General features: G+C 32.0%; 1 protein-coding gene across 7 annotated transcripts in view; it reads right to left on the minus strand.

Annotated features, from left to right (window-relative positions):
• The window catches only part of VPS13B (vacuolar protein sorting 13 homolog B), a 765,148-nt gene that overhangs the window by 301,886 nt on the left and 438,374 nt on the right, over positions 1-24,888 (minus strand). For all 7 annotated transcript variants that reach the window (XR_013994784.1, XM_081070819.1, XM_081070821.1 and 4 more), the window contains one exon: positions 23,671-23,782. Coding sequence is in view for 6 of the 7 variants with exons in the window: in XM_081070819.1 (XP_080926945.1) it covers positions 23,671-23,782 (112 nt within the window). In the remaining variant the exon portion in view is untranslated. The remainder of the gene's footprint in view (positions 1-23,670; positions 23,783-24,888) is intronic.

A 24,888-nucleotide genomic window follows, 5' to 3' on the forward strand; every position in this document is an offset into this window, starting at 1 on the left:
TGCTGTTTTCCCCATGGTATAGTAGGGTAATCTCCTTCTCTCACCATACATTAGAGGATACATATCTCTATATCTAATCATATTAGGGCATCACAGCATTAAGGTATTGCCTCTTGTTGTAGAGAGCAAATGTTTTTCTCCAAGGGTGCTCATTCACAACCAGTCCTAAAACAATCCTGTTTGTAGTGTCTAATACAACAGTATTAATGCTAAGTGGTTGCCAGGGTGTAGAACAATGGCAACTCTCACACTCAGCTATTGGGGATGTTAATCTGATACAATCACTTTGGAGACCAACTTGGTGACATCTGGCAGAGCTGAAGTTATGCATAACTTACGACTTAGCAATCCCATGCCTAGTTATATACAGAGGGCGCCAAAAAAATGTATAAACATTTTAAGAAAGGAAAAAAACTGTATTAAAATTGTAATACTCAACATATACTGATATCAAAAGATGAATACAAATTATGTATATACTGGCACCCCTGGTATATACAACCCCTAGAGTCATTACAGTAGACACTAGCTGTCCATTACAATAGCCCCTGGTTGCATGTGTCTATTGAAAATTAAGTTCATTAACATTTAATACAATTTAAAAAATTTAGTGCCTTAGTCACAGTAATCACAGTGCTCAATAGACATATTTGGCTAGTGGCTCCTGTACTGAACAGTGTAGATATAAAACATTTCCATCATCACAGGAAGTTCTTTGCATAGCACTGCTCCACAGAAACTATTATAAACATGTACAAGGAGAGTGCGGAACATTCATTTTGACACTACATTTGATAGAGAAAAATTCAAAACTTATACATCTGTTAACAGAAGGATGGATTAAATAACCTGGCACAATCATGCAATAGACTGTTAAATAGCAGTAAAAATTTGTGAATGAGATTATGATTAACCAAGTGATGAGTCTTACATGCATAAAGTAGAGTTAACAAACCAAGTTGCAGAACACAGGAAGTGGCGAGTATAAGATTCATTTTCTTATTCTCTATATTGTTCTGATACGGTTTCAGTAAAAAGGCAAAGTGGAATTAGATGCAGTGGTAAAGAGCTCAATCTACCTATGTAATCTTGGGCAACCCTGAGCTTCATTTACTCAGCTGTCAAATGTGAATGACAATACTAAGTAGTGCCCAGGGCTGTAGTGAAAATTAAAGGAGGTAAAATATGTGAAAGTACTCTGTAACGTATAACATGTTATGCAAATATTAACTAGTATTAAATCGGGCTTAAAATTACAAACCAACTAATATCTGAGAATTTTAAATTGATACAAACCTCTTGGGTAGGTGGGATAATGTGGGATATGGTTTTCTGCTGGTATATAAAAAATTACAATTTCTTAGCTCGTCAGTGATACTTTACTTATTTAACTTTGCATGAGTAATGACCAGATGTGGAATCCATTCCCCAATTTAATCAATATAGTATAGCCTATTAATTATTTCAAAAATATTCATCAATTATATTAATTATGACAGTTAATACAAGTAAGTATTCAGTAAATATTTCTGAATACTTACTATGTGCCAGTCAAGTTCTAAATTCTTTACATTAATTCACGTAACCCTCATAAAAGTTCCATGAGGTAAGCAGTATACATCACAGACAAGCAAATTTGGGCAGTTAAGTACGTTATGTTGGCCAAGGTCTAGTAGGCTAGTGAGTGGAAAGGCTGGAACCAGGCAGTTGGTACAAGAATCTGTGCCCTTTAAAGCATCTATTATGTACTTGCATTGTGTTTAATCCTCCAAAAGCAGTGCAACCCTGGTTAAAAAACAAAAAAAAAGAAAGAAAAAGAAAAAAAAAAAAGAAAGCAGGACCTTCCCATTCACCCAAGCAATGAAGCACAAATTCCTTAACCAGGAATTCAAAGGTTCCACAATCTAATCTAAATCACTTTTCCCCATCTTTCATTATACCCTTTAACAATCCTCTGATACAGAAAAGAAGACTGCTCAGGTCTCTAAGAGTACCTGCCTCTCTTCATTGGCCCTTCTTTCTCTCTATCTGGCATATTTGCTACAATTCAACATATCTTTCAAGGGTATCACCTAGTTCTAACTCTTCAATGGAGAGTCCCTCTGGCCACCATAGCTCAAAAGAGTATGAGGACATCTCCCTTATCTAACATCTATAATTAAGACGTGATTAATTATATAGACATGAATTAGAGCACTCTGATTCAAAACAACAATGCTACAAGGAAATTCTGAGGATATCCTTGTCAATAATAAATGTATAAACTCTCAAGGCATATGTTGTCTTCCAATGTTTGGCACTGGAATTTTCTTCTTTTGAAAACTCTTCCCTATAGAAACTTAAACTCATGAGATGAGGTTCTAGAAAGACCTCCGTTAAATCTACGTTTGAACAGTATCCAGATTTACAGAAATAATTAAGTTTAAAATATTACATATTACTATAGATAAGAATTCCAAATACAGTATTTTGTTCATGCATTCTGGAATTAATGAGCTGAAAATAAATCACTACCTATTTCACTCAGGAAGTGAAACACTAGTATGTCATTGATAATATGAAGACATTTTTTCTTCTTCAGGAAAATAAGAATATAAAAATATTTTCCCCTATCTTATTCTCCAAAATATAGATATTTTAATTTATTTGGGGCATTAATGTATCAACAAGGCAAGAAATGTAAAAATATGGAGATAATAAATGTGATATGCTTGTTCTTAATAGTATATCAAAAGTTGATTAAATATCAGGCCATAATAACATAGTGTTGACGTTAGTCAGGAAAACATAAAGTATGTGACCACAACATACTATACTGTTGATTCCATTGTTATACTGTTTATATAAAATTTTATATAAGCTTTAATTGACACAGAAAACAATATTCTTTTATAATCTTAAAATCAGATAAATGATATTAATATATAGGGTAATTTCTAAATACAGTATCCCTGGACTTTTTCTCAACTATAATTAAAACAAAAAAGGCAAAGGGAGAATTAAGGAAACATATAAACAATCTAATGATGTAAGTTTGGCAGTTTTTCTAAACAGAATAATGACTACAAAAATATCTAACCTTTAGTTGTGCAGAATTCTATACCATGACATTTTAACAAAATAACCTTTCTTTTCATAGAAAAGAAAATGTTGAGCTATAGCAAAGACAAACATATAAAACATGAAAGTACAGATATTCAAAACAGAGACTAAAGACCACAGCAAAAACTCAGAGAATAATTAATGTAGTTTTTAGATTTTGGTAACAAAATAAACAGTAAAACAAAACGTTTTTGTATCTCTCAAAGGGAATACAAAAGAAATTGATTTAGATAAAATGAAATTTTATTTTACTTATGAATTCTTTAAATTCAAGAATTTTGTTTTGAAAAGACATGTTCAGAGTGGGGGAAGAGCTAGGAAATACCAGTAAAATTGAGACATGAAAGTAGTGGAAAAAAAGGATATTTTTCACACCTTAGCATGTGTGTTGAGGCAAAAGCATTCAACATCAAATTTATGAACTGAGAAATAATGAAGTCAAGCAGCTGTTAAAGAGATGCTACAAAAATGACTCCCAACTTAGCTTGTGATAAATTTTACATTTCTTTCTGTGAACACTGTGAAGTATTCCTTAAAAAACATAACTGTTCATAGAAATAAAGATGTGTTTTCTGCTTTAGGGTATCAATAAAAAGAATGAGAATATATTTTCAATACGAGTGGCTGTTTCCACTAAGAGGAGGCATTATTATACTTACTTCTAAGCACCTTTGCTATCACCAATTTCTCTAACAATTATCTAGTACATTTATTCATTATATTTGTTTTACTTTATTATGTATAAATACTTCCTTCCCCAAACATTCACACTATCTGCTAATTTACTTTGTGTGCATTAATAAAATCACATTTATCTTAAAATACAGAATTCTCCTTCAACATTAACATGTTTTTGAATTACATATACATTTATATTTTAACATGTTGCAAAAATGCAAAAGATTGTGCAGAAATTTATTGCACCTTTTATAAAAGGCCAGTTGAATAATTGTTTAAAACTTATTGGTGAAAGGTCTTAGTCATTAAAAATATGTTTTCATTTTGTACACTATTATGCTTATAATATAATCATGATTGTTTTGATTGTTAAGTTTATAGATCATAAGCCAGGAGCTGAAAATGACTTAAGCTACGGTGACAATAACTTCACCTTATTAAACTAGTGAAACACTTTCTTACAAGATGAAACAAATGCAGATGCTACATTAATATACTAAGACTATATAAACATTCAGTGAGTTCTTTCTTTATATTTTAAATGTGCCATATATGTCTTTACCTTGAGAAATATTTTTAAAAAATTAGTTAGAATACTTTAAGTATAACTACAAAGATGATTAAATTATGTTTCATGAGGGTAAAGACTGAATATTTTTATTACCAGTATAGAACGTACATCTAGCAAATAGCTGGTAAGTAGCAAGCAATTATTTTTGAGGAAATAAATGACAAAATAAGACTCTTTTATTACATAAGGATGAAAGATAACTTATTATTTCAATACTATAGAAAGAGCCTGTCTGGCAGCTAGTACATGCCTGCAGTCTTAGTCAAATTAATGTGTGAATGATATACTATATCCAGCACTAGCACTGAAAGAGACAAACTACAAATACTAAAATTATCCATATATGCATATGAAGAGAGATGATTAAACTGGTTCCTCAGATAAACAAAATAACCCTAAACACACACACACACACCATAGTAGAGCACATATTTCTTAGTGCTGAATGACTAACAGGTGAGCTAATGATATCATATTAAAAATAAGTTTAAAAAGTTTAAATAGATCCAAAAAGCAAATATAAAAGTCATAGAAAAGATGAATATAAAAGAATAAAGAATCTATTTTCATATATTTCATACTAAATAAATATGGAAAAACCCTGGAAGTTTAAAATATCTGACGACAAAGATATAATGGACATAAAACTGCCATTTTTTTCCTACTTTTTAAAACGGCAATTACGGACTTCAAAATAGTCTTAAAAAGTCTAGAAGATATCCATAAATAAAAGCAAGAGAAACAACTTCTTACAGACAGGTAACTACCTTTGAAAATTTGGTGTGTAACCATTTAGGCTATTCATATGTAAACATGTACATAAATAAGATCATACTATACATGTGGTTTTTAAAACCCGTTTGCTCACTTAACAAATACCTCAATTACATTTCAAGTTAATCTAATAGGCACACATATTATCCTTGTGGTGGTTGCTTAGAATTTCACTGCATGAATATATACTATTTTTGTATTAACCAATCCTCTACAGTTGAACATTTAGATTATCAAACCTTTGCCACTATATATGATCACCTACTGCTGCTCATTTTTGTTTAAAAAACAGCCTAAATTTATAGCACTTGTGCACTTGACTATTTCTGAATATGTGATCTTAGAATAGTAAAGAACATGTGGAATCATCAGCTCTGTTTCATTAAAGGTATATAATATTGCTGATAGTGATTGTGTCAATACTTACTGCCTGTAAGACACACACCCAGGGAAACTATATTATAAAGCTAGTTTCTGTACTGAACTTTATTTGCCCATGGGAGACTGTGAAGCAATTGCTGATTTAAAAACCAAGTATCTGAGGTAAAATGAGGAAACCTAAAGCGCATCTATCTACCTACAGTAATGTTAGTATGGGCAGCCTCTAACACTGACTCATCTCTTTCATGAGAATCATAGTCTCTAGGAGGATTATCCAATTATGAAAACATAAATACTTTAATGAAAATGGGAGGTGGTTATTAAAAAACAGTCTCCTTAATTATAATAGTGCTGCTAGGTATAGTAAGTGATCCTATATATTAAGGAAGGATGAACTGTAAGGCCCCGGACCACACCAGGGTCACAATTGGGAGCAGAACAATGATCAACATATAAAAGCCACGAAACACATGAAAGGAATTACAGTGCATCACACATCAAACATTTTGGCCTGGTGCTTCCTTCCTCTAAGCCTACTGGCAGGAAATGCCCTACATATCCTTTGAGGTGACCAGACACATTTAAAAGTAGTCTCTTGTTAAAAAAGCTCTTGGAAACTGCGATTTTCTCCAAAGAGGAGAGGAACTTCTGCTCAGCACTGCTGCACTACATTTCTACTTGCAGCACAGAACTGGAGCTCGGCTGCGGAGGTACTGTCAATGCATAACGGAATTTCTTCTGCAGAGGGTTAAAAGGTATATATGGAAAATATGTTTTCACATTGCATATTATATGCTATCGGGCAAACTCACCCAGAAATATTACAGATTTTACTATTTTATTATATATATGAAAATAAAGTTAAATATTATATAAGGAAACATGTTTTGGCCTACATCACCTTTTAAGCTGGCTTTTCACCAGAATATACTTATGGCACTAAGAATAAATATTAAAAGAATCTCTTTTTAATATACACAAACTTAACCTGGAAAATGTACAAATGATTTTGGCACACTATTCAAAATGAAGGCAGCTAAATTTCTGAGGACGAATATTTTCAAATAAAATAACATGAAGTTGGAAAAAAAATAGTGAGAGATTCAGATTGAAATGTAACTTTCCCAGAGGGTTATCTATTGTGATATGAACTATACTATATATATAAAAAAAAATACTTGACCTTGATTTTGGTGTTTCATGCAATAGGATAAATACGTTTATAGAATAACTTCAAACTGTTTATCAGAATGATAGGATATTAAGTCATTACTGTGTATTTCATTAACATCTACTCCATCACCAAAACGAACAAATGACATTGCAATTCTCTAACTCCGTGTATGTTATTTTTTCCTACTTTTTGGATAATTCTTAAAGTTTAGTGGTACTATACCTCAGTTTTATCAGGTGTTCTTTAAAATCACCTGGAAATACTGAGGTTGTGTTTCACTGAACGTGAGCTTCAAGATATGTATTCAGAACTTAAGTGACTGGGAATGTACACAATGCCAAAGACATGCTGTCCACAGTGTGTTTGATAAGCTGACATGGGACAGGAATTCCTTTCACTGTTGTGTCAGTTTATCAAACCCATACCTGGATGACAGTCGATTCAGTTAGAGCACACTGGAATCCTGGAATATAAAGCATTATTTCCCTTTCGAGAAGCTATATATTGTATGATGGATAAATGTTACATACATATGTATATGACAATTTGCACTAAATAACTGTACCAGTTAAGTATTCAGAGAAATTGGTTAAAAAAGCTCACATTATAATCAAAGTTATTAGGGTGTACCCTATGAATTTCTCTAGTGAATACAGATGTTTATTAATAAAATTTTTAATCTTTATATACAGTTTTTATTTTTCCTTATATTCATTGATGATTTACATGGAAAATATCACAGTGGAAAAATATACTATTTGATACCATGTCAAGCAGACTTACAGATGATAAATTATGTTGCTAAAAAAAGTTTTCACAACTTAAAAAAATTCATTTTAACATTTAGTTATGTCAAAACTAATCTACTGGGTTGGACTGAAATGAGGAAGATTTCTGGGTGCTGGTAACATAGCTATGTACACATGTAAAAGTTCATTGAACTGCATACAAATGACTAATACACTTCTGTATGTAAGTTACAACTCAATAAAAATACTTTAAAGATATGAAAAAAGTACAAATCAGAAAAAATTTGCTATGTGCTTATTTTGTGTTTATCTATTTTTGCAATCACATGTGTGTTTTTCATTACCTTTGTCAATGTGGAATGCTATTCTGGTATCTAGTTTTTACTCAAAGCTGAATGTTAGAAATGATGGGCAAGAATGTATTTCAGATGGAGGAAATACCTGTCTTCAGCACAGAGGACACATGGTCTCCAAACAGAGGATAAATATTTCCAGTACATAAAACAGGTAAAACTGTACTGTTTATTTTAAGACAGTGAACTCAGTGAATACAGAATAAGACACAAAAATAATTATGCATATTTAGTAGTTATTGTTTAAATTATACTTTAGAAAATAATAATTCACTTCATCTAAGGTAAGAATTACAAGGATTTTTTGAATAGTAGCACCTTATTAGTGATTAGCATGTGCTTTTACACATTGTGCAGAGGTAATTTATTATTAAATTAATAGAAGTATTTATAATCAACTAATAATACATATTAAATGAATGCACAGATGCCTGCTTCCTAACCTGCTTTTTAATTACCTTCTATATTTATAAAGGAGATAAAAATAAAACAGACACTAGTCAACAAAGAGTAAAATGGGTTTTCCTCAGATTGCAATTACAAAGCCAACACTGCAGTGGTTCACATTTACAAGCTCCTTAACTCAAAGCTGGTCAAAGACAGATCTACCTACCTACCTACCTACCTACCTACCATCATATATTTCTCCTATTTAATCCTTTTAGGATGATGAATAGGGTAGATTATATAAATAACTATAAGAATAAACAGGTTACTCTTTAGGTACAATAGTCAATCTTTGCTATTAATGGGAAAAAATGTAATCCATCCTTTATATCAGACACTTAGAAAGTAGCACAATGGTTCACTATTTTTTAGGAGCTGCATTATATGTTAATGGTTCTGGTGACCAGACATCATATTTCAGAAACTCTAGAGATTTACCTTAAGGGACAATATGATTTCTCTCATTTGTCTTTAAGTACAAAGTTGTTTAGATAATAATTTCACATGATAATGTTAGTGCCTCAATGAAAATACACAATCAGGAATGCATAAACTATTACATATCCAGCATAATTTACATAACCGAAATGTATCTGAAAGAAGTATAAGATAGATTTTCCAAGTTCATAATAAAAACTGCAATGTTAATCCAAATAAACTGTATTATTCTGTAGCTTAGCTTCTTTCCAACATGAATTTTTAAAGTATCAATAAAAAAGGGTTAATACATTTACTATCACATTTCAAAATTTATGACAGTAGAACTGATAGTCATTTTCAACACTGTTATTGAGGTAGCTTTTGGCAGCAAATAGAAACATATTCATGGAAACCTACATCCTGCTACAGGAAGCCACAAAAGACGCAGTTACTTTGGTGAGGGCCAAGTATAAATCCAAAGCCTTCACACTAGATCAGCTGAAGAACACGAAAAGTACTAAAAGTCTGCCAGTAGTATTTTCAAACAAAGCTTTTAGGCAAGTTACGCTAAATACCTACTGTCCCGATCTCTCTGATTTGCTAAAAGGGAGTTATTTGAAACCAAGACTAAACATTATAGGATTAGGAACATAACGTCACTAGATATGAAAAATATCTTGCCAAAAACCAACACAATAGTTATTTTGGGAACATTTAGATAGAAAGAAAATTAGGAAGAAATGAAAGGTTGTGAGGTGAACTGCACAGTTTCGTGGAGATTTTTAGAATTTAAATTTTACAATGTATCTGAGAACTACAGTTTAGTTAAAGTGGACGTTAAATGAGGTTTAAGACAAACCATAAAAACATATAGAGGAGAAATGCCATACTTTGAGCTGTATCTTCATCAGGAGTAAACCAAGGTTATTACTAATATTTGCAGAAAAAGAATAATTTTCATGTTTTAACCAAAGATAATTGTTTATAAAGTATACATGTATAACTGTTAATGATATTAAGTTCATCTATGAGAGGATGCTAATCTCATCTATGAATTTCTATTCGTCATATGCTTACATTATTCATTTATTATTTGGGCCTATGTAAATTGTTTAAGTATACATGTAAAACAAGATAAAAATTAAGTTAATCTCAAGCATGAATTTCATGAGTCACATCAATTTAATGTTAGTTCACATTGGGAAGATTAACCTTTGAGAAGTCAGGATGACTATTAGCAGTTAAAAAATTACAAAAGGATATTGTCAAGATTTTAATGTATGAAACAATTCTGTTGCCTGCAAATGTCTACATCTCGGATTACATCAAGGTCTGTTTATTTAAAATCTTAAATAAGATACTTTATTCCTGATTTTGGTAAATTATGATTTTAAAAAATCTCAATATATCGATTATACATTAAAGTAGTAAAAACTTAACGTTATATAGTAGTTCAAAAAATTCTGCTTAGTTTTGACAAGCTTCCAGTTAAAAAACGTGCATTTTTTTGTTGAACATCTATGTTACTGAAATGTTAGTCATAAAGTGATTTTTTATAATGAAAGATAAATAGTCTCATCAACTATATAAGAATAAAGCATGTTTTTTCCACTCTTCCTGTGATTGGTGGTATCACATCAGGCTCATTGTGAGAATTGGAGAACAACCACTATTACAAAAGTTACCCATAAAAAAAGCAATAAACAAAGGGAAAACAAATTCTGTATATAATGCTGGAAGAATTCTCCAGCAAGTCTTCTAAGAGTGAAAATGAATCAGCTCCCGTAACTTTTGTAATTTTTTAAAGTTAAAATTTCATGAATTAAAACTACCACAAATAGGCTACACCTGTCAGAAGCCTCATTTATAAAAGATGTCATTAAAAACTTTGCCAAAATTACCATGGATTTTTCATATAATTCTTGTAAACAATTTTTAAGAGAATGAAATTCCGTATGGAGAAAATCTGAAACCCAATACTAGAATCAAGTCTATTAAATACTGAATGCACTAAAAAGGATTAGCAAATGTCTGCAAAAAAGAAATGGCTGAAAAATTCAACAACTGACAAAGAGCTATGGGATAAATTAGTCACAGATAAAATCCCAGAAGGGACATCAGAAGACCCACAAGTATTTATGGCATGAACCAAAAGCTGTATGCAGAAGTTCACAAATGTCCAATTACAAGAAGGATATATAGTTCTCTCAAGTAAAAGATGAAAGTTAAGAAACTTTATAATTAAAAATACAACAAAAGAAAAAAGTTCTGAGTATTTTAAAATTCCTTTAACAAATAAAATATTTTGGAATAAGGTATGAAGTGAATGTTACAATTACTGGTTTGCTTTTTTTAAATCTTTTACAGTAGGCCTTAAAAAGAGTTTTTGAATTTTTAGACAGTACAACAGAGTAATAATATAGGGAGTCAACATACAATCTTAAATGGCTTCCAAATTTATATATCTAATTCTGTAAGTATTTTCAGATATGTAGCTTAAACACAATATTTCTCAATTGCACATGATTAGGGAAAAAAGTCCAAGTTACTAGAAATCTTCATGACATACTTATTAAGCTTTGATATAATTTTGGTGGACTAAAAATATATGTGAATGCAGCTATTTTAAAATTTAAAAATCAGTATTTTTAAACACAATTTAGAGAAAAATAATGATATATAAGAATACTCTGGGAAGAAGAGAATAATATAACAAGGAAAAAGAAGTTTTAATTTATCTGTCTTTCTTTCATTAACTTTGAGATAAAACTAGAGTAATAACTAAATTACACTAAAGTAAAAAAATAATTTTTTAAATATTTGTTTTATAATGATTTAAAATATCTCATGAAATAAAATGTACAAAAATACAGAGTTTATTAATCAGACAAATCTATGGTTAATATTTATATTTGGTCATGACTCACTTCAAAGTTCATAATAGATGTGAGAAAAAGCTTGATGACAATCAAAATCATTAGCTAGGGAGCTATTTTATGTAGCTCTAATCCAGTAGTAAGTATGACTTAATTGAAAATTCTCTTAAAATAGATTGTATGTTCATAGGTAATTCCCTGAAGGACCAAAGAACTCAAACACTATGGTTATAAGAGTTTTCACTATAAATTATGTCTCTAATATCTATACTATTAAGTCCATCCAACCTGGAATGTTTTAGGGAACTTAAGGAAAATGCAAAATTGGCACCGAACGGTATTGTCAATTTAGTCATTCTTAACAAGAATTTTGTTAGGAGAAAAAAAAAAAAGGAAAAAGAAACTAACATCAAAACAATAATAAAATTTAATGGGATAAAATGTGAAACTTTAGAAAAAGTTTCAAACTTAATATTATATAGTAGTTAAATATGTTAGTTAAATAAAAGCCAGTCTGTCTTACATGAAACTGAGTTACAGGCAACAAGATGTAGTGGTAAAGAGCATGTGCAGTGGAAACTGGTTCTGTCACTTTTTTTGTGTGACCTAGGAGAAATTATTTAATGTCTAAGGCTCCTCTGACTCTCATGGTTATTGTGAAGCAAGCATTGCACTGATAGCATGAAGTAGAATCCTTGACACAAAGGAAGCTCTCAATAGATGTTACTCTTGCTACTACTAGTAAACACTATTCTATTACAATTGTAGAAAGTAGGTCAGACATTGGTATAAAGGCCAAAGAAAGAGGAAATTATTTCCAAGTGAAATGATTATAGAAGGTTTCAAAAAGAGAATTTAAGTGAGACATTAAAAGACAGATGTGATTCTTAAGAATTTTTTTTTTTGATTAATAAGGTTGAACACAAAATAAAAAGATTTTTAAAGGATCCCAAACCTAACCAATATAATTTTTACAACAAAAACTCCTTGAAAAGCTGAAGTGGAAGAAAGCTATATTTCAAGAAAGTTGAAAATGTATACATAAACTTATTAAGCATTATTGGGTAAACTATATTTAATTTGATATCTAATTTGAACAAGTGTTACATGAAAGAAAGCAATTAGTGGTAAGATTTGAAGTGTAGGTTGAAGTCAGATCATGGAAGAATATGCACGCTGGGTTAAAAGACAGGGATTTTGTCATGTTAAAAATTGAGCACTATGACAGATAATGAACAGAGCTGCTATCATCAAGTAATGTTTCAAAGTAGTACATTAAAGCCAAATGCCTACAATATTTTAATTTACTCAGTAGTGAATTGTGAATCACTTGGCCTTTGAAATTCACATGGTAGCAAAGAACATTTTAGCTATAATAATTTCAGTTTCTTATTGGTACTGACATGTTTGTTCTTTAAAGACCACCATAGTAGCTATTTCACTGAAGGAACAACTCAGTTTTTCTGTTACTGTTTCTTGGGTATAATAATGTTTTGAAGTCTGGAATGTCTGGGTCACAATATATTCTACAAAAGCTTTAAGTTTTCATGAAGCTTTTTAATAATGGAGAATATTTCGTTGGTTAGAAACAAAAAATAATTTTGAGTCCTTTCATCTATGCTGTCTAAAACAGCTACTCAAACACAGGCAAGTATTTCTGCATATGATGACAATGAAGGATGCCCACAATATATTACTAAGTTAAAACAAACACAATTTGCAGAACACTATGTAGAGTACAATCCCATTATTTAAGAAAATCTCTCTCTCTCTCTCTCTCTCTCTCTCTCTCTCTCTCTCTCTCTCTCTCCCTCTCTACCTCTCTTTCTATCTCTTCTCTCTCTCTCTCTCTCTCTCTCTCTCTCTCTCTCTCTCTCTCTCTCTCTCACACGGTCTAAAAGAGAGTCAACCTAAGTATTGACAATGGTCGCAGAGGAAGGACGTAGTTAGCACTCAGAGAAAGCCCTGGTAAGAAGAGGAATTTCATTTTCTATGGCCACACTTCAGGGTTATTTAATTAAAAAAATAAAAGAGGAACGTCACCCATTTATTGATAAAATGGTAGTAATATAGGCTTATTAATAGATTAAAAATAAAGGTAGATTTGCTATAAAAAGTATCATTCTACCAATTATAAATTATTTTTTAATTCTTATTTTAATTTTTTGTATTATAATCTGATAACAAGTTGACTGAATAATGATAAACTAAATTGTAAACAATAATTTTTAAACTTGAAATATAAAAAGACTTTTAAAAACAGACCATTAAATGTACAGAAAAAGTGATGCATTTACTTAAATAGACTCAGGAACAATTAGAGCTTATAGCTCTCTTCCCTCTGTTATTTCTAAAAGGAAAAATATTTGAATAGAGTGGAAGAACACTTTTCTCTATTCCTTCCTGTGAAAACTACAAATCTGGATGGAACTTCTGGAATCATTTTTTTGTCTTACAATAATTTTCAGAAGATGCAGGACAGAATGTTGTAAGGACTCTTACAATAAAAATGGGACCACACAAAAAAGTTTAGGGTGCCAGTTCATAGCTTCTGATTTTGCTTATTTCATCAGTCCAGGCATTTTGGAAGGTGTTGTAGACAAAGTATGAATTATGATATCAAATCTATCAGAATTTCACAATGCAATTTCATTAGCTCAAATGTTGTTGAGGTCTAGTTCCATGAAGAGATGTACATAAGTTCTAGTCAAAAATATATACCAATCATTGGTGTCTAGTACATGGTAGGCATTCAGTAAATATCTATTGAATAACTGAAATAATAAATCAATGTATATTTAATTAATGAATTAAAGTAATTAATGAATGTATGCATGCATGCAATGGAATGGCATAAATGTCTCAAGATCCCTACTGTTCCAATGACTGATATAGAGCTATTTATTCTACGTCTCATATTAAATATATTTTCAGAAAATAATTCGACACAATGAAAATCATGTCAAACTACTTATCACTGAAAGGTTTAAAAAAGTCTTCGGAAGCAGAAGTAATATAAATCCAGTGTAATTCTGCTATAACAGTTATACTATGAACTGGCCTAAGGCCCTGATTGAGACCTATTTCCATTTTTAATAGAACCATCCATAAACACTATAGTTAACGAGCTAGAGATGATGTACCAGAATTTGTAAATACAAAGTTTCTAAAAAATAGATAAATAATTTATATAAGAGAAGAGTAACCAAATTTATTAAATTGTTAATATCTTTAAGTTACAAACATATTTAAACATTTTAATTTTACTTCATTATAATCCTTATTTTATTTTAATTTCCTTAAATCAGCCCATGAAGGAACACTTTGAGCATAGGTAATTTCTTTTCTCATCTGCTTTTATAACTTTTGGCTTTTAATTGTTTCTCTGCTTCTCTTTTTCAGCTTGACACAAGAATGTGAATCATCTCTCAAGAAAAAAGGTTGGTAAGATAAAGGAGAAACTATCAGGCTAGACTACGCTTCAGATCTATGGTGTAAGTAAGGGAAATGGTTGAACACATCATAGAACAGGAGAATCCCAGCTGAAAGCAAAGTGGGAAATCATCTTGCCCAGGAATTAGCAGTTGCAAGCTACGTAGATCAGTAGGCAAAGAGGAGGTAGGTAAAGAGGGCGGAGGGCCAAGGGAGAGGCTCACGAAGATATACCTAACAGCTGAGCATGAGCACTGAATAAATAATAAGTTATATATGTGCTGCTGTGGATCAGATGCTTTGGAGAGTAATAAACTACAAATTTACATAGAGTGTAAGTTAATAAACGTTTTCTGAATTGTAGATTCCAAAAGTTAACTGCTATCAACTGAAAGTCTGAAAATTTTGAAGTTAAAGACTATACTGAAGGTGATCTTATTAGGGAGTAGGAAAGTCTGAGAAAGGAAAATAAATGCTCACTTTTTTTCATAGAGCCTTTCACAATGTTTGAATGTGTAGCATTAAAAATTACTAGCATTCATTAAAAATATACATTTTTTAAATCCTCTCAAAGCAAACCACTGCTTTAATAGGCTCAACAAAGTGTGATCCTTGAAGCAGCATATCAGAATCACCTAGTATCAAGGTCACACCCAATCACCCAGGACCTTGGTAACAATGTGGAAATTCGGGAAATTCATCCCAGACCTCCCAAGTCAAAACCTGCATTTTAACAAGATCCCCATGTGATTTGTAGGCACATTAAGTTTAAGAAGCACTGGTGTAATCCAACATAAATCAAAAGCCACTCTAAGTTTTCTATGTTGCTTTCTTTTCTTTTTCTTTTTTTTTAATGGAGGGCACAGCTCACAGTGGCCCATGTAGGGATCAAAGCGGCAATCCTGGTGTTATCAGCACCACGTTCTAATCGGCCACCCTCTATGTGGTTTTCTTGATCACCCTCCGCAACATCAGTGATAGGAAGCTCACTACACTACCTCCTGAGACAGTCAACATTTTCAAAAGTATACTCCTCATCTCCATCTGCCCAACCCCCAAACCAAATCCTCCTAGTTTTCCTTCCCTCAGTTAATTTCATACTTCTAGTTGCTTAGCTCATGCACCTGAATTATCCTTATCTCTTTTGTCTCAAATCCCATATCCATCTGCAACTTCTCTTGCCTTTACCTTTAAAGTATCTTCAGAATCTGACCACTTCTCACCACGAGCACAGCCATTACCCTGGGCCAACCCACCATCATCTCCTGCCAAGATCAATGCAAGGCATAAAAACTTGCCCTTCTCTGCCTGCAGTCTATTTTCACATGTTGGCCTGAATTATCTGCTTAAATATAAATGAAATCACTTCCCTGCTCAGACCATCTGAGGGCTTCTCGTTTGATGAAAAAAAACAACACTCAATAATCAAAAGAACTTCATATCACATACTCTGTTAACTCAAATAGTGGAAATAATCCTTAACACAACACCTTTAGAGATCAATAGCAATCTTCCATTTGTTTCACCGAACTATTATTCCCTTCGTTTTTAAATGTGCATTTTACCTCTTTTCAAATGTGTATCTTTAGTTCCTGCTGCCAATCCCTTCATTTCTTTCTGCAGGTAGTGACTCGGTGAAACAAGTCACTACAAACAATGAAAGCATTATTTTAAAATTCGGCCTGTGTGAATTATTTTCCCTCACAACTACATCTCACTCAGAATAACAGCCAATCCCTCACAAAGGTCTGTAAAGCTTCTCCGTAATGTCTCTTACCTCACAGCCCACTTCATTCCACCTGGCACATAACTGCTTTAGCTGCCATGGGATTCTTTTGCACACTCCTGCTTCAGGACCCTTGTGTTTTCTCCCTGAGGCGTCCTCTCGGATTAGGCCTTGCTTTCCACCTCATTCCCAATTCCTATCTTCTCCCTGTTGCATACCTGCCTAACACTTAACAATATTCTAATATACCAGAATACTTTATTTATTAATTTGTAATGGTCTCTCCCCCTCATTAAAAGCATGCTCCATAAATGCACAGGTTTTTCTCTGTCTTATTCATTGATGTACACCCAATTCCTAGAATAGTGCCTGATGCACAGTAGGCTCCCAATAAACATTTGTGAAGTAATGACTAGTTAATGAATAGCTCCATTTATTATCAGACTTTTATAATTTGAAAGACCAAAAGGGATTGAATATATGGTGATAGAACAACTGACTCTGGGTGGTGAGCACACAATGTGATCTATAGACGATGTAATACAGAATTGTACACCTGAAAATCTATGTAACTTTACTAACATTGTCACCCCAATAAACTTTAATTTAAAAAAATCTTCATTCTATTGAACTCTAATTGCTGTTATTGTAATATCCATGAATTTAATGATTCTAGGTCTATTCTTAGCTTCAGAAAGAATGAAGCTATGTCTTCTGACACTATAGGCCAAGTATTTGAAGAATGGTTCCATGTCCCCTAGAAGTTTTCTCTTCTTCAGATTTAAGGTCTTCAGTTACTTTAGTCTTATTGTTGTTCCTTCAAAGATTATATGTCTTTTTTATACTGACTGCATTTAAGGTTTTTCTCTTTATTACTTTTTAATAATCAAATTGACAAGCTTTATTATAGATAGAGGCTTCTCCTGTCCTAGACCTTGAAACCTGTGTTGGGAAAGGGAGATCTTGTTGCAACTCTCCCTCAGCCTATCAGGGAGGAGTTTCTTTCTCTTTGATCTTCAGTAATTTGACTGAGTTGTTTCTAGATGTAATTTTCTTTGCACTTACTTTATTTGGATTGAAAATAGGATACTGAACTTCTTGAATCGGCTGATTAATGACTGTTATTAATTTCAGAAAAGTCTCAAGGGCTATTTCTTTAATTTTTCTCTTAGTTCCATTCTTTCTGTCTTCTACTTCTTATACTCTCATTACACGTTAGACCATTTGACAGCACCCCACATGTTTTCCAGTTTGCTCTCTTTCTTGTTTGTTTCTTTTCTGTTCTTTTTCTCCCACTCTGTGCTTCAGTTTGGATAATTTCTATTCAGTGATATCTAAGTTCACTAATCCTATCTTCTGCTTGTCTATCTGCTGTTGTGGCTATCCAATGAGTCCTGAATTTTAGGTACTGTATTATTCAATTTTAGAATGTGTTTTAAATAGAGCTCATGTCTATGAAATCCTCCATCTTTCAACATTTTTCTTTAAAATATTTGAAATAACAGTTATTTCAAACTCTTATCCCCTAATTCCAACATCTCATCCATCTGGGATCATTTTCTACTAGCTAAATTTTCTCCTGATAATGGGTCAAATATTCCTGCTTTTTTGATATCTTATAATTTTTTGACTATGTATCAGACATGTATAAAAGACTAAGGAATGAAAAGTCAATGTTATGTTCTCCCAGAGAAGGCATATCTATTCCTCACAGGCAGAAAGGGGTAGATAATTTAAATCCAGTCAGGAATTGAACTAGGTTGGACTTGACTTGCAACTTCAAGCTCAATTTACCTATGGTTTCAAATGTCTCAAGGGCAAGATTTACACTGTTTGTTGTAGTGTTGCACTTTTCAATAAAAATATAATACAAGCCACAAATGTGAGCCACCTATATAAATTAAAATTTGTTACTAGTCACATTGAAAAAAGATTTTAAAGAACAGTGGAAAATATACTAATAATATATTTAACTCAATATATCTAAAATATTGTCATCACAATGTATTATATAATCGATGTAAAGATTTTAATGTGATGTTTTCTTTGTTTTCTTCTTAATTCATCAAAATCTTGTATATATATTTGATATTTGCAAAACATCTCAATTCGGACTAGCCACATTTCAAAAGCAGAATAGCCACATGTAGTTAGTGGCTATTAGATTGAACAGTGAGTGAATCTCTACCATGGCTTTGTCTTCTAAGGTAAGGGAAACTTTGAGAAACTCAAATTCTTTCGGCCAGCTTCAGTTTCCCCACCCAATACTCTCATAAAGCACTGTGGAGGACTGACTATGTGTTTGGTTCTCCTCCAGATTCCAGTGTGTCACTGTAGCCTACATGACTGATAAATTTCCCTTGATTTCTGCTTCCCACAAAAATGTCCCTCTGCTTATAGTCAGACAATGCAAACAATTCCAGAGCTGAAAAGAGTACCCAGTATCCACTCACATAAGAAGCGTATTTCTCTCTGGAATTTGATACCTCTGCAGCATTTTGTGACATCAATCTTTGATATATATTTTTTAAAATCAGCTTTGCTGAGATACAGTTGACATCCCATAAAATTTACCTTTTTGAGGTGTACAATTTGGTGTTTTTTTGTATATTCTCATTGTACTCACTATATGTCATTCATTGTACAAGTACTCACTACATCTCATTGTATATCGCTACTACCTAATTTCAGAATATTTTTATCATTCCCCAAACAAATCCTATACCCATTAGCAGTCATTCCTCTCTCCTCTCTTAGCAACCACTATTCTCCTTTCTGTCTCTATGAATTTGTTGATTCTGGACATTTCATGTAAAAGAAATCATGTAATACTGACTTTTTGTGTCTGGTTTCTTTCAGTTTGCAATGTTCCAAGGTTGATCCACGCTGTATACTTAATTACATTCTATGGCAGAATACTATTCTACTGTATGAATATATCACATTTTGATTAGCCATTTATCAGTTGATGAACCTTTAGGTAGTTTCTACTTTTTGGCTATCATGTATACTGCTGCTACAAACACTGGCGCATGTGCTTTTATGTGGATATATGTTTTCCATTCTCTTGGGTACATACCTAGGAACAGAACTGTTGCATCACATGGTAACTCTATTCCTATGAGGAACTGCCAGTTTTCCACAGCAGCTGCACCATGTTATATTCCCACTAGAAATGTATGAGGGTTCCAGTTTCTTCACATCTGTTATCTTTTTTAATATAGCAAATCCTAGTGTGTATAGTTTTGATTTGCATTTCCCTGACTAATTGGGTCAAACATCTTCGCATGCACTTACTGGCCATGTCTCTATCTTCTTTGAATACATATCTTTTCAAATTCTTGGCTCACTTTTAAAATTGGGTTGTTCTTCTATTATTGAGTTGCAGAAGTCCTTTACATATTTTCATTATATTTCTCTTATCACATACTGGATTTGAAAATATTTTTCCCACATTATGTAGATTGTCACTTTCTTATCAGATTCATTTGCAGCACAAACGTTTATAATTTTGATTAAGTCCAATTTATCTATTTTTTCTTTTGTCTCTTGTTCTTTTGAGTCACTTTAAAGAAACCCTTATCTTGTACAAGATCACAAAGATTTACTCCAATGTTTTCTTCTATAAGTTTCAGAATTTTAGCTCTCATATTAGGTGTCTGATTCACTTTGAGTTAACTTTTGTGTGATATCAACTAAGGGTCCAGCTTCACATGGATATCCAACAGTCTGAGCATCATTTGTTGAAAAGATGGTTCTTTACCAATAAATTATCTTGGGTCCTTCATCAAAAAGCAATTGATAGTAAACATGATGGTTTATTTCTTGATCTCTGTTATTATTAAATTTATTAGGGTACATTGGTTAGTAAAATTATATAGGTTTCAAATGCACAATTCTCTAATATCATTTATATATTGCATTGTGTGTTTGCCACCCAAAGTCAATCTTCCTTCCATCACCATATATTTGACCATTAAACTGTTGTCTGTATCTATGAGTTTTTGTTCGTTTGTTGATTTCATGTTTATATTCCACATATGAGTGAAATCATATGGTTCTTTTTCTGACTTTTTCTGACTTATTTTGCTTAGCATGATTCTCAATTCTATTCATTGATTTATTTGTCTATCTGCATGCCAGTATTCCACTGCCTTGATTACTACTGTTTTGTCATAAATTTTGAAATCAGGAAGTGTGAGTCTTCCAACTTTGTTTTTCTTTTCCAAGATTGTTTTGGCTATTCTGTGTCCCTTGAATTTCCATGTCAATAATTTCCATATGAATTTTAGGATCAGCAAGTCAATTTCTGCACAGGAGGTAGGCTGGAATTTGAACTGAGATTATACTGAATCTGTAGAGGATTTTGAGAAGTATTGTCATCTAACAATATTAAGTATTCCGATCTATGAACATGGGATACAACTCCATGTATTTAGATCTTCTTTAGTTTCTTTCAACAATGTTTTGTAGTTTTCAGGGTGAAAGTTTCATACTACTTTTCATAAATTTATTTGTAAGTATTTAATTTTTTGATGCTATTATAAATAAAATTGTTTCCTTAATTTCACTTTTAGATTGTTCAGTTATTGTGAATTGAGTTTTATATTTGATGTTTATTTTGTAACCTTGCTGAACTTGTTTATTTGCTCAACAATTTTTCAGTGGTTCCTTAAAATTTTCTATATATGTAACATCGTGTCATCTGCAGAAAGACATAGTTTTATTTGTTCCTTAAAATCTGAGTGCATTTTTCCCCCCATTTCTTGCCTCACTCCCCTGGCTAGAACCTCCAGTGTACAAGTAATACCAAATAGAAGTAGTGAGAACAGATATCCTTGTCTTGTCCTGATCTTAGGGGGAAAGCACCCAGTCTTTTACCATCAACTACGTTACCTGTGGGATTTGACAGATTCCAATTATCAGGTTGAAGAAGTTAAAAAACTCAGGACAAAAAGAATAAACAAAAAGAGCAGAGTAAAAGAAAGAGGAAGTAAAAACATATGGAAAAAGAGCAGGACAATGAAATGACTAAATAATATAATCGGAGGGAGAGACTAAATGTTAGAAAAAAGAATTCTGAAAGGAATGCATAAGAAATAGATTCTGAAATACTCTGTCATTAGATAAGTATATACTTTTAGCAAAACATGTAAAAATTCTGTGTGCCTTGGTTTTGTCAATTGTATAAAGAAAGTAAGGGCATTTACTTTATAAACATAAAGTACCTATTATGTATTTTTATGTACCTATTTTTATGTATCTTGATGTTCTGAAGAGTAAATATACTTTTTTTACACTTAATTTTACTTTTTTGCATTATATTTCTACATTCTATAAAAGAAATCAAACAGGGAAGTAGCGAGACAGGGAAGGAAATGAGATAGGGAAAGAAGATAGAAAGAAAAGAAAAAATATAGAAAAAGTAAAAAATGAAGGAAGAAAGGTAAGAAAAAAATCAGTTATGAAGAAAGTAAGCCAAGTAAATAAGGAGAGAGATGAAGAAAAAAATTCAAGAAGGACAAAGGTAAGGAAGCAACAACAGCAGGAATATGAAAGCCACATCTTCCCAAATAACTGAAGAGCCAGAAAGTGTACATGGTAGGGGAGAAAAAGAAGTACCTCAGGAGTTCTCCTTACTGATGGTGATAGGTCTTTTAATATGAAACATATTTCACCAAAAGTAAAGTAGGAGCCTCTTTGAGGACCACGTACTTCTGAAGTAAAAAGAAAAGATAAATATACCTGAAAGAATTTCTAAATGTTAGAAAATTAAATTATTTTTATCCAGAAAGGATTCTACTGATATCTTTTCCATAGATACTGAAGGAATCAAAAAATGTGAGTTGTGATCTTGGCTCTATCATTTGACTAGAGACAACTATACTTCTGATCTTCAGTTTCCTAATCTATAAAATAAGGAATTTCAATTAGACTAATTCCTAAAGCCTCCTTCAGTTCTGACATCATAAGACTTTATTTTATATGAGCTAGCAAATAAAAATTTATTTAAGAGATGAATACTACCAACTACCAAAAAAAGAAGAAACAAACAAGAAAAAGAGCGTGATATATAATTTAAAAGAAAAAAATATCATTTCAAATATCAAAAATTTGAGAAAAATAAAATCCTCACGTCCACTTAAAGCAGCTATCACCCTCTAGGTGGTAAATGCATTACAAAAATCAGAATCTTTTCCTAGTAGTAACATTTATTCTACTGAGAACAGTAGGAATTTATTTTCCAAAAGAGTGAGACTACAACATCTGAAAAACAGACCAGAGGGAAAACTAAGACACTTGTTCATCTGTATTTCTGCGACTTTTCTCACTTGGTTTATTTGCAACTGTACTTTTATGTCTGGCAGCCATGCCAACTTCAGTACGAATGATATATTATTTTTATCATGTTGATTACATATGTTCACCAGTTTAGTTGTCCATATATGCTTGGTGTGGTTTGCAAATACTCGGTGACAAAATCCAGAGCATGGCATTTCCACAGAAAGTGTTTACTGTGAAATTTCTCCTTAGAAGTTTGCTTTTCTTTACAGCTTTGATCCATATGACATCTACAGACCTACATTTCAAATAATGGCTTACAGTTAAATTAAGAAATGCTTCAATTTGATACAACATGACTATAGTAGGATGTGGTAGTCCTAGAGAGGACCTAATTTTCTTATGTGAGTAGAGATTTGGTCAAATTTAAAGTCTGCTAAAATTTTCCAAACTGCGCTTCTTCAGTTTTATGGTGAATTGGTACTTACATTCTGTTATTCATCAACACTTCACAGAAATACTTGATTTGTCTGAATGAATTTAAAAACCCACAACTGAAGAAAATCAGAAAAACCTGGTTTTAAATATCAAAAGGTCCTGAATGAAAAGTATTTCTACAGGCCACACTAAGCAAGTTTTATTGATCAGTGTACTTCTTTGCAGGAAGAAACTGTTGCAAGATTGAACACAAGAAAATACACTTACTGATAAATATCTTTCCTGAGGACAGATCTGCCAAGGGGATTGTCAGCCTGGGGAGCCATAGCAACCGAGCCAATCTTCAAAACCATGGTGTCTTCTTTTGCTGCCTGATTAACTGTAACAAAAGAAATAGATTTTGAGGTATACAGTGGATCTATACATAGCTTCAAGGAGAAATCTTTGAGTAAAAGGGTAGAGATACATTAAAATAAACCCAAAATGCAGACAACAAAAAGATTATGCTTAAAATAAAAATATTTGATGCTTTTCTTAGCTATTTCTTTTATATCCCACTAACTAGTTTTCTTCTATACAGAATTAAAATGGTGATTAAAAAAAACTCCACTCCAATATTAAAACATGTAACATTAAACATATATAAGCAGAACTAAAACAGGATGTTTATCTAGTTCTTTCCCATGTGATTTTCAGCCCTCGGCTTTTTAACATTGCATTGTTATCTACAAATACATTAAAGGATACCTTAAAGTTAGTAACAAATTCTCAAAGCCATTTCAATTTCCACGATTGATAATAAACACACAAACACACTCACAAAGGTACAGCACTATTATTAGCTGTAAAATGTCACAAAATCTAAAAGAAATATAATGGCTGCAATGCTGAAGGAAAAAAAACAACAAGTGCTTAATATATGAGGACATTTCAACTTGTTATTCTAGACACTTTTTAATTTTCATAATTACTATTGTGAAATAGCTTGAGAAATAGTAATTTCACACCTATGTAATAGTTCTCCCTCCTAATGGAATCTAAAACTAAGGTAAGTATCTCAGAAAAACTATAAAAGGTAAAAATATATATCAATTCTGATTCTTTCCTTTATGCTGAATAAAATAATAATTTACCATATGGTCTCATCATACAAAGTTCAACAGTTTTTCTATAAATCACCAACTAATTCAATGTCTTTTCTCAGGACTGTTTGAAATGGATATGGGTTCTTGATGGCCTTACTAATTTATATTAAATTTTACTCCCTTTATTTCCAACAGATTATTCTACTGTAGTAGCTGTTTAAAAATTATTTGAAAATGTTTAAAAATTGTTAACAATGTACAACTTTCTAAGTTTTGAAGAAAATATATATTAAAACTCATAATTTCTCTCAAAGAAGTATCATGGAACAGAAAAGGACTGGCTGCAAGACCTCAGGAATATCCTGAACAGAACATGCCAGCAAAGGCATACAATCCATAT

This window comes from Rhinolophus hipposideros (assembly GCF_964194185.1).
Source record: "Rhinolophus hipposideros genome assembly, chromosome: 13".
Classification (NCBI taxonomy): Eukaryota; Metazoa; Chordata; class Mammalia; order Chiroptera; family Rhinolophidae; genus Rhinolophus; species Rhinolophus hipposideros.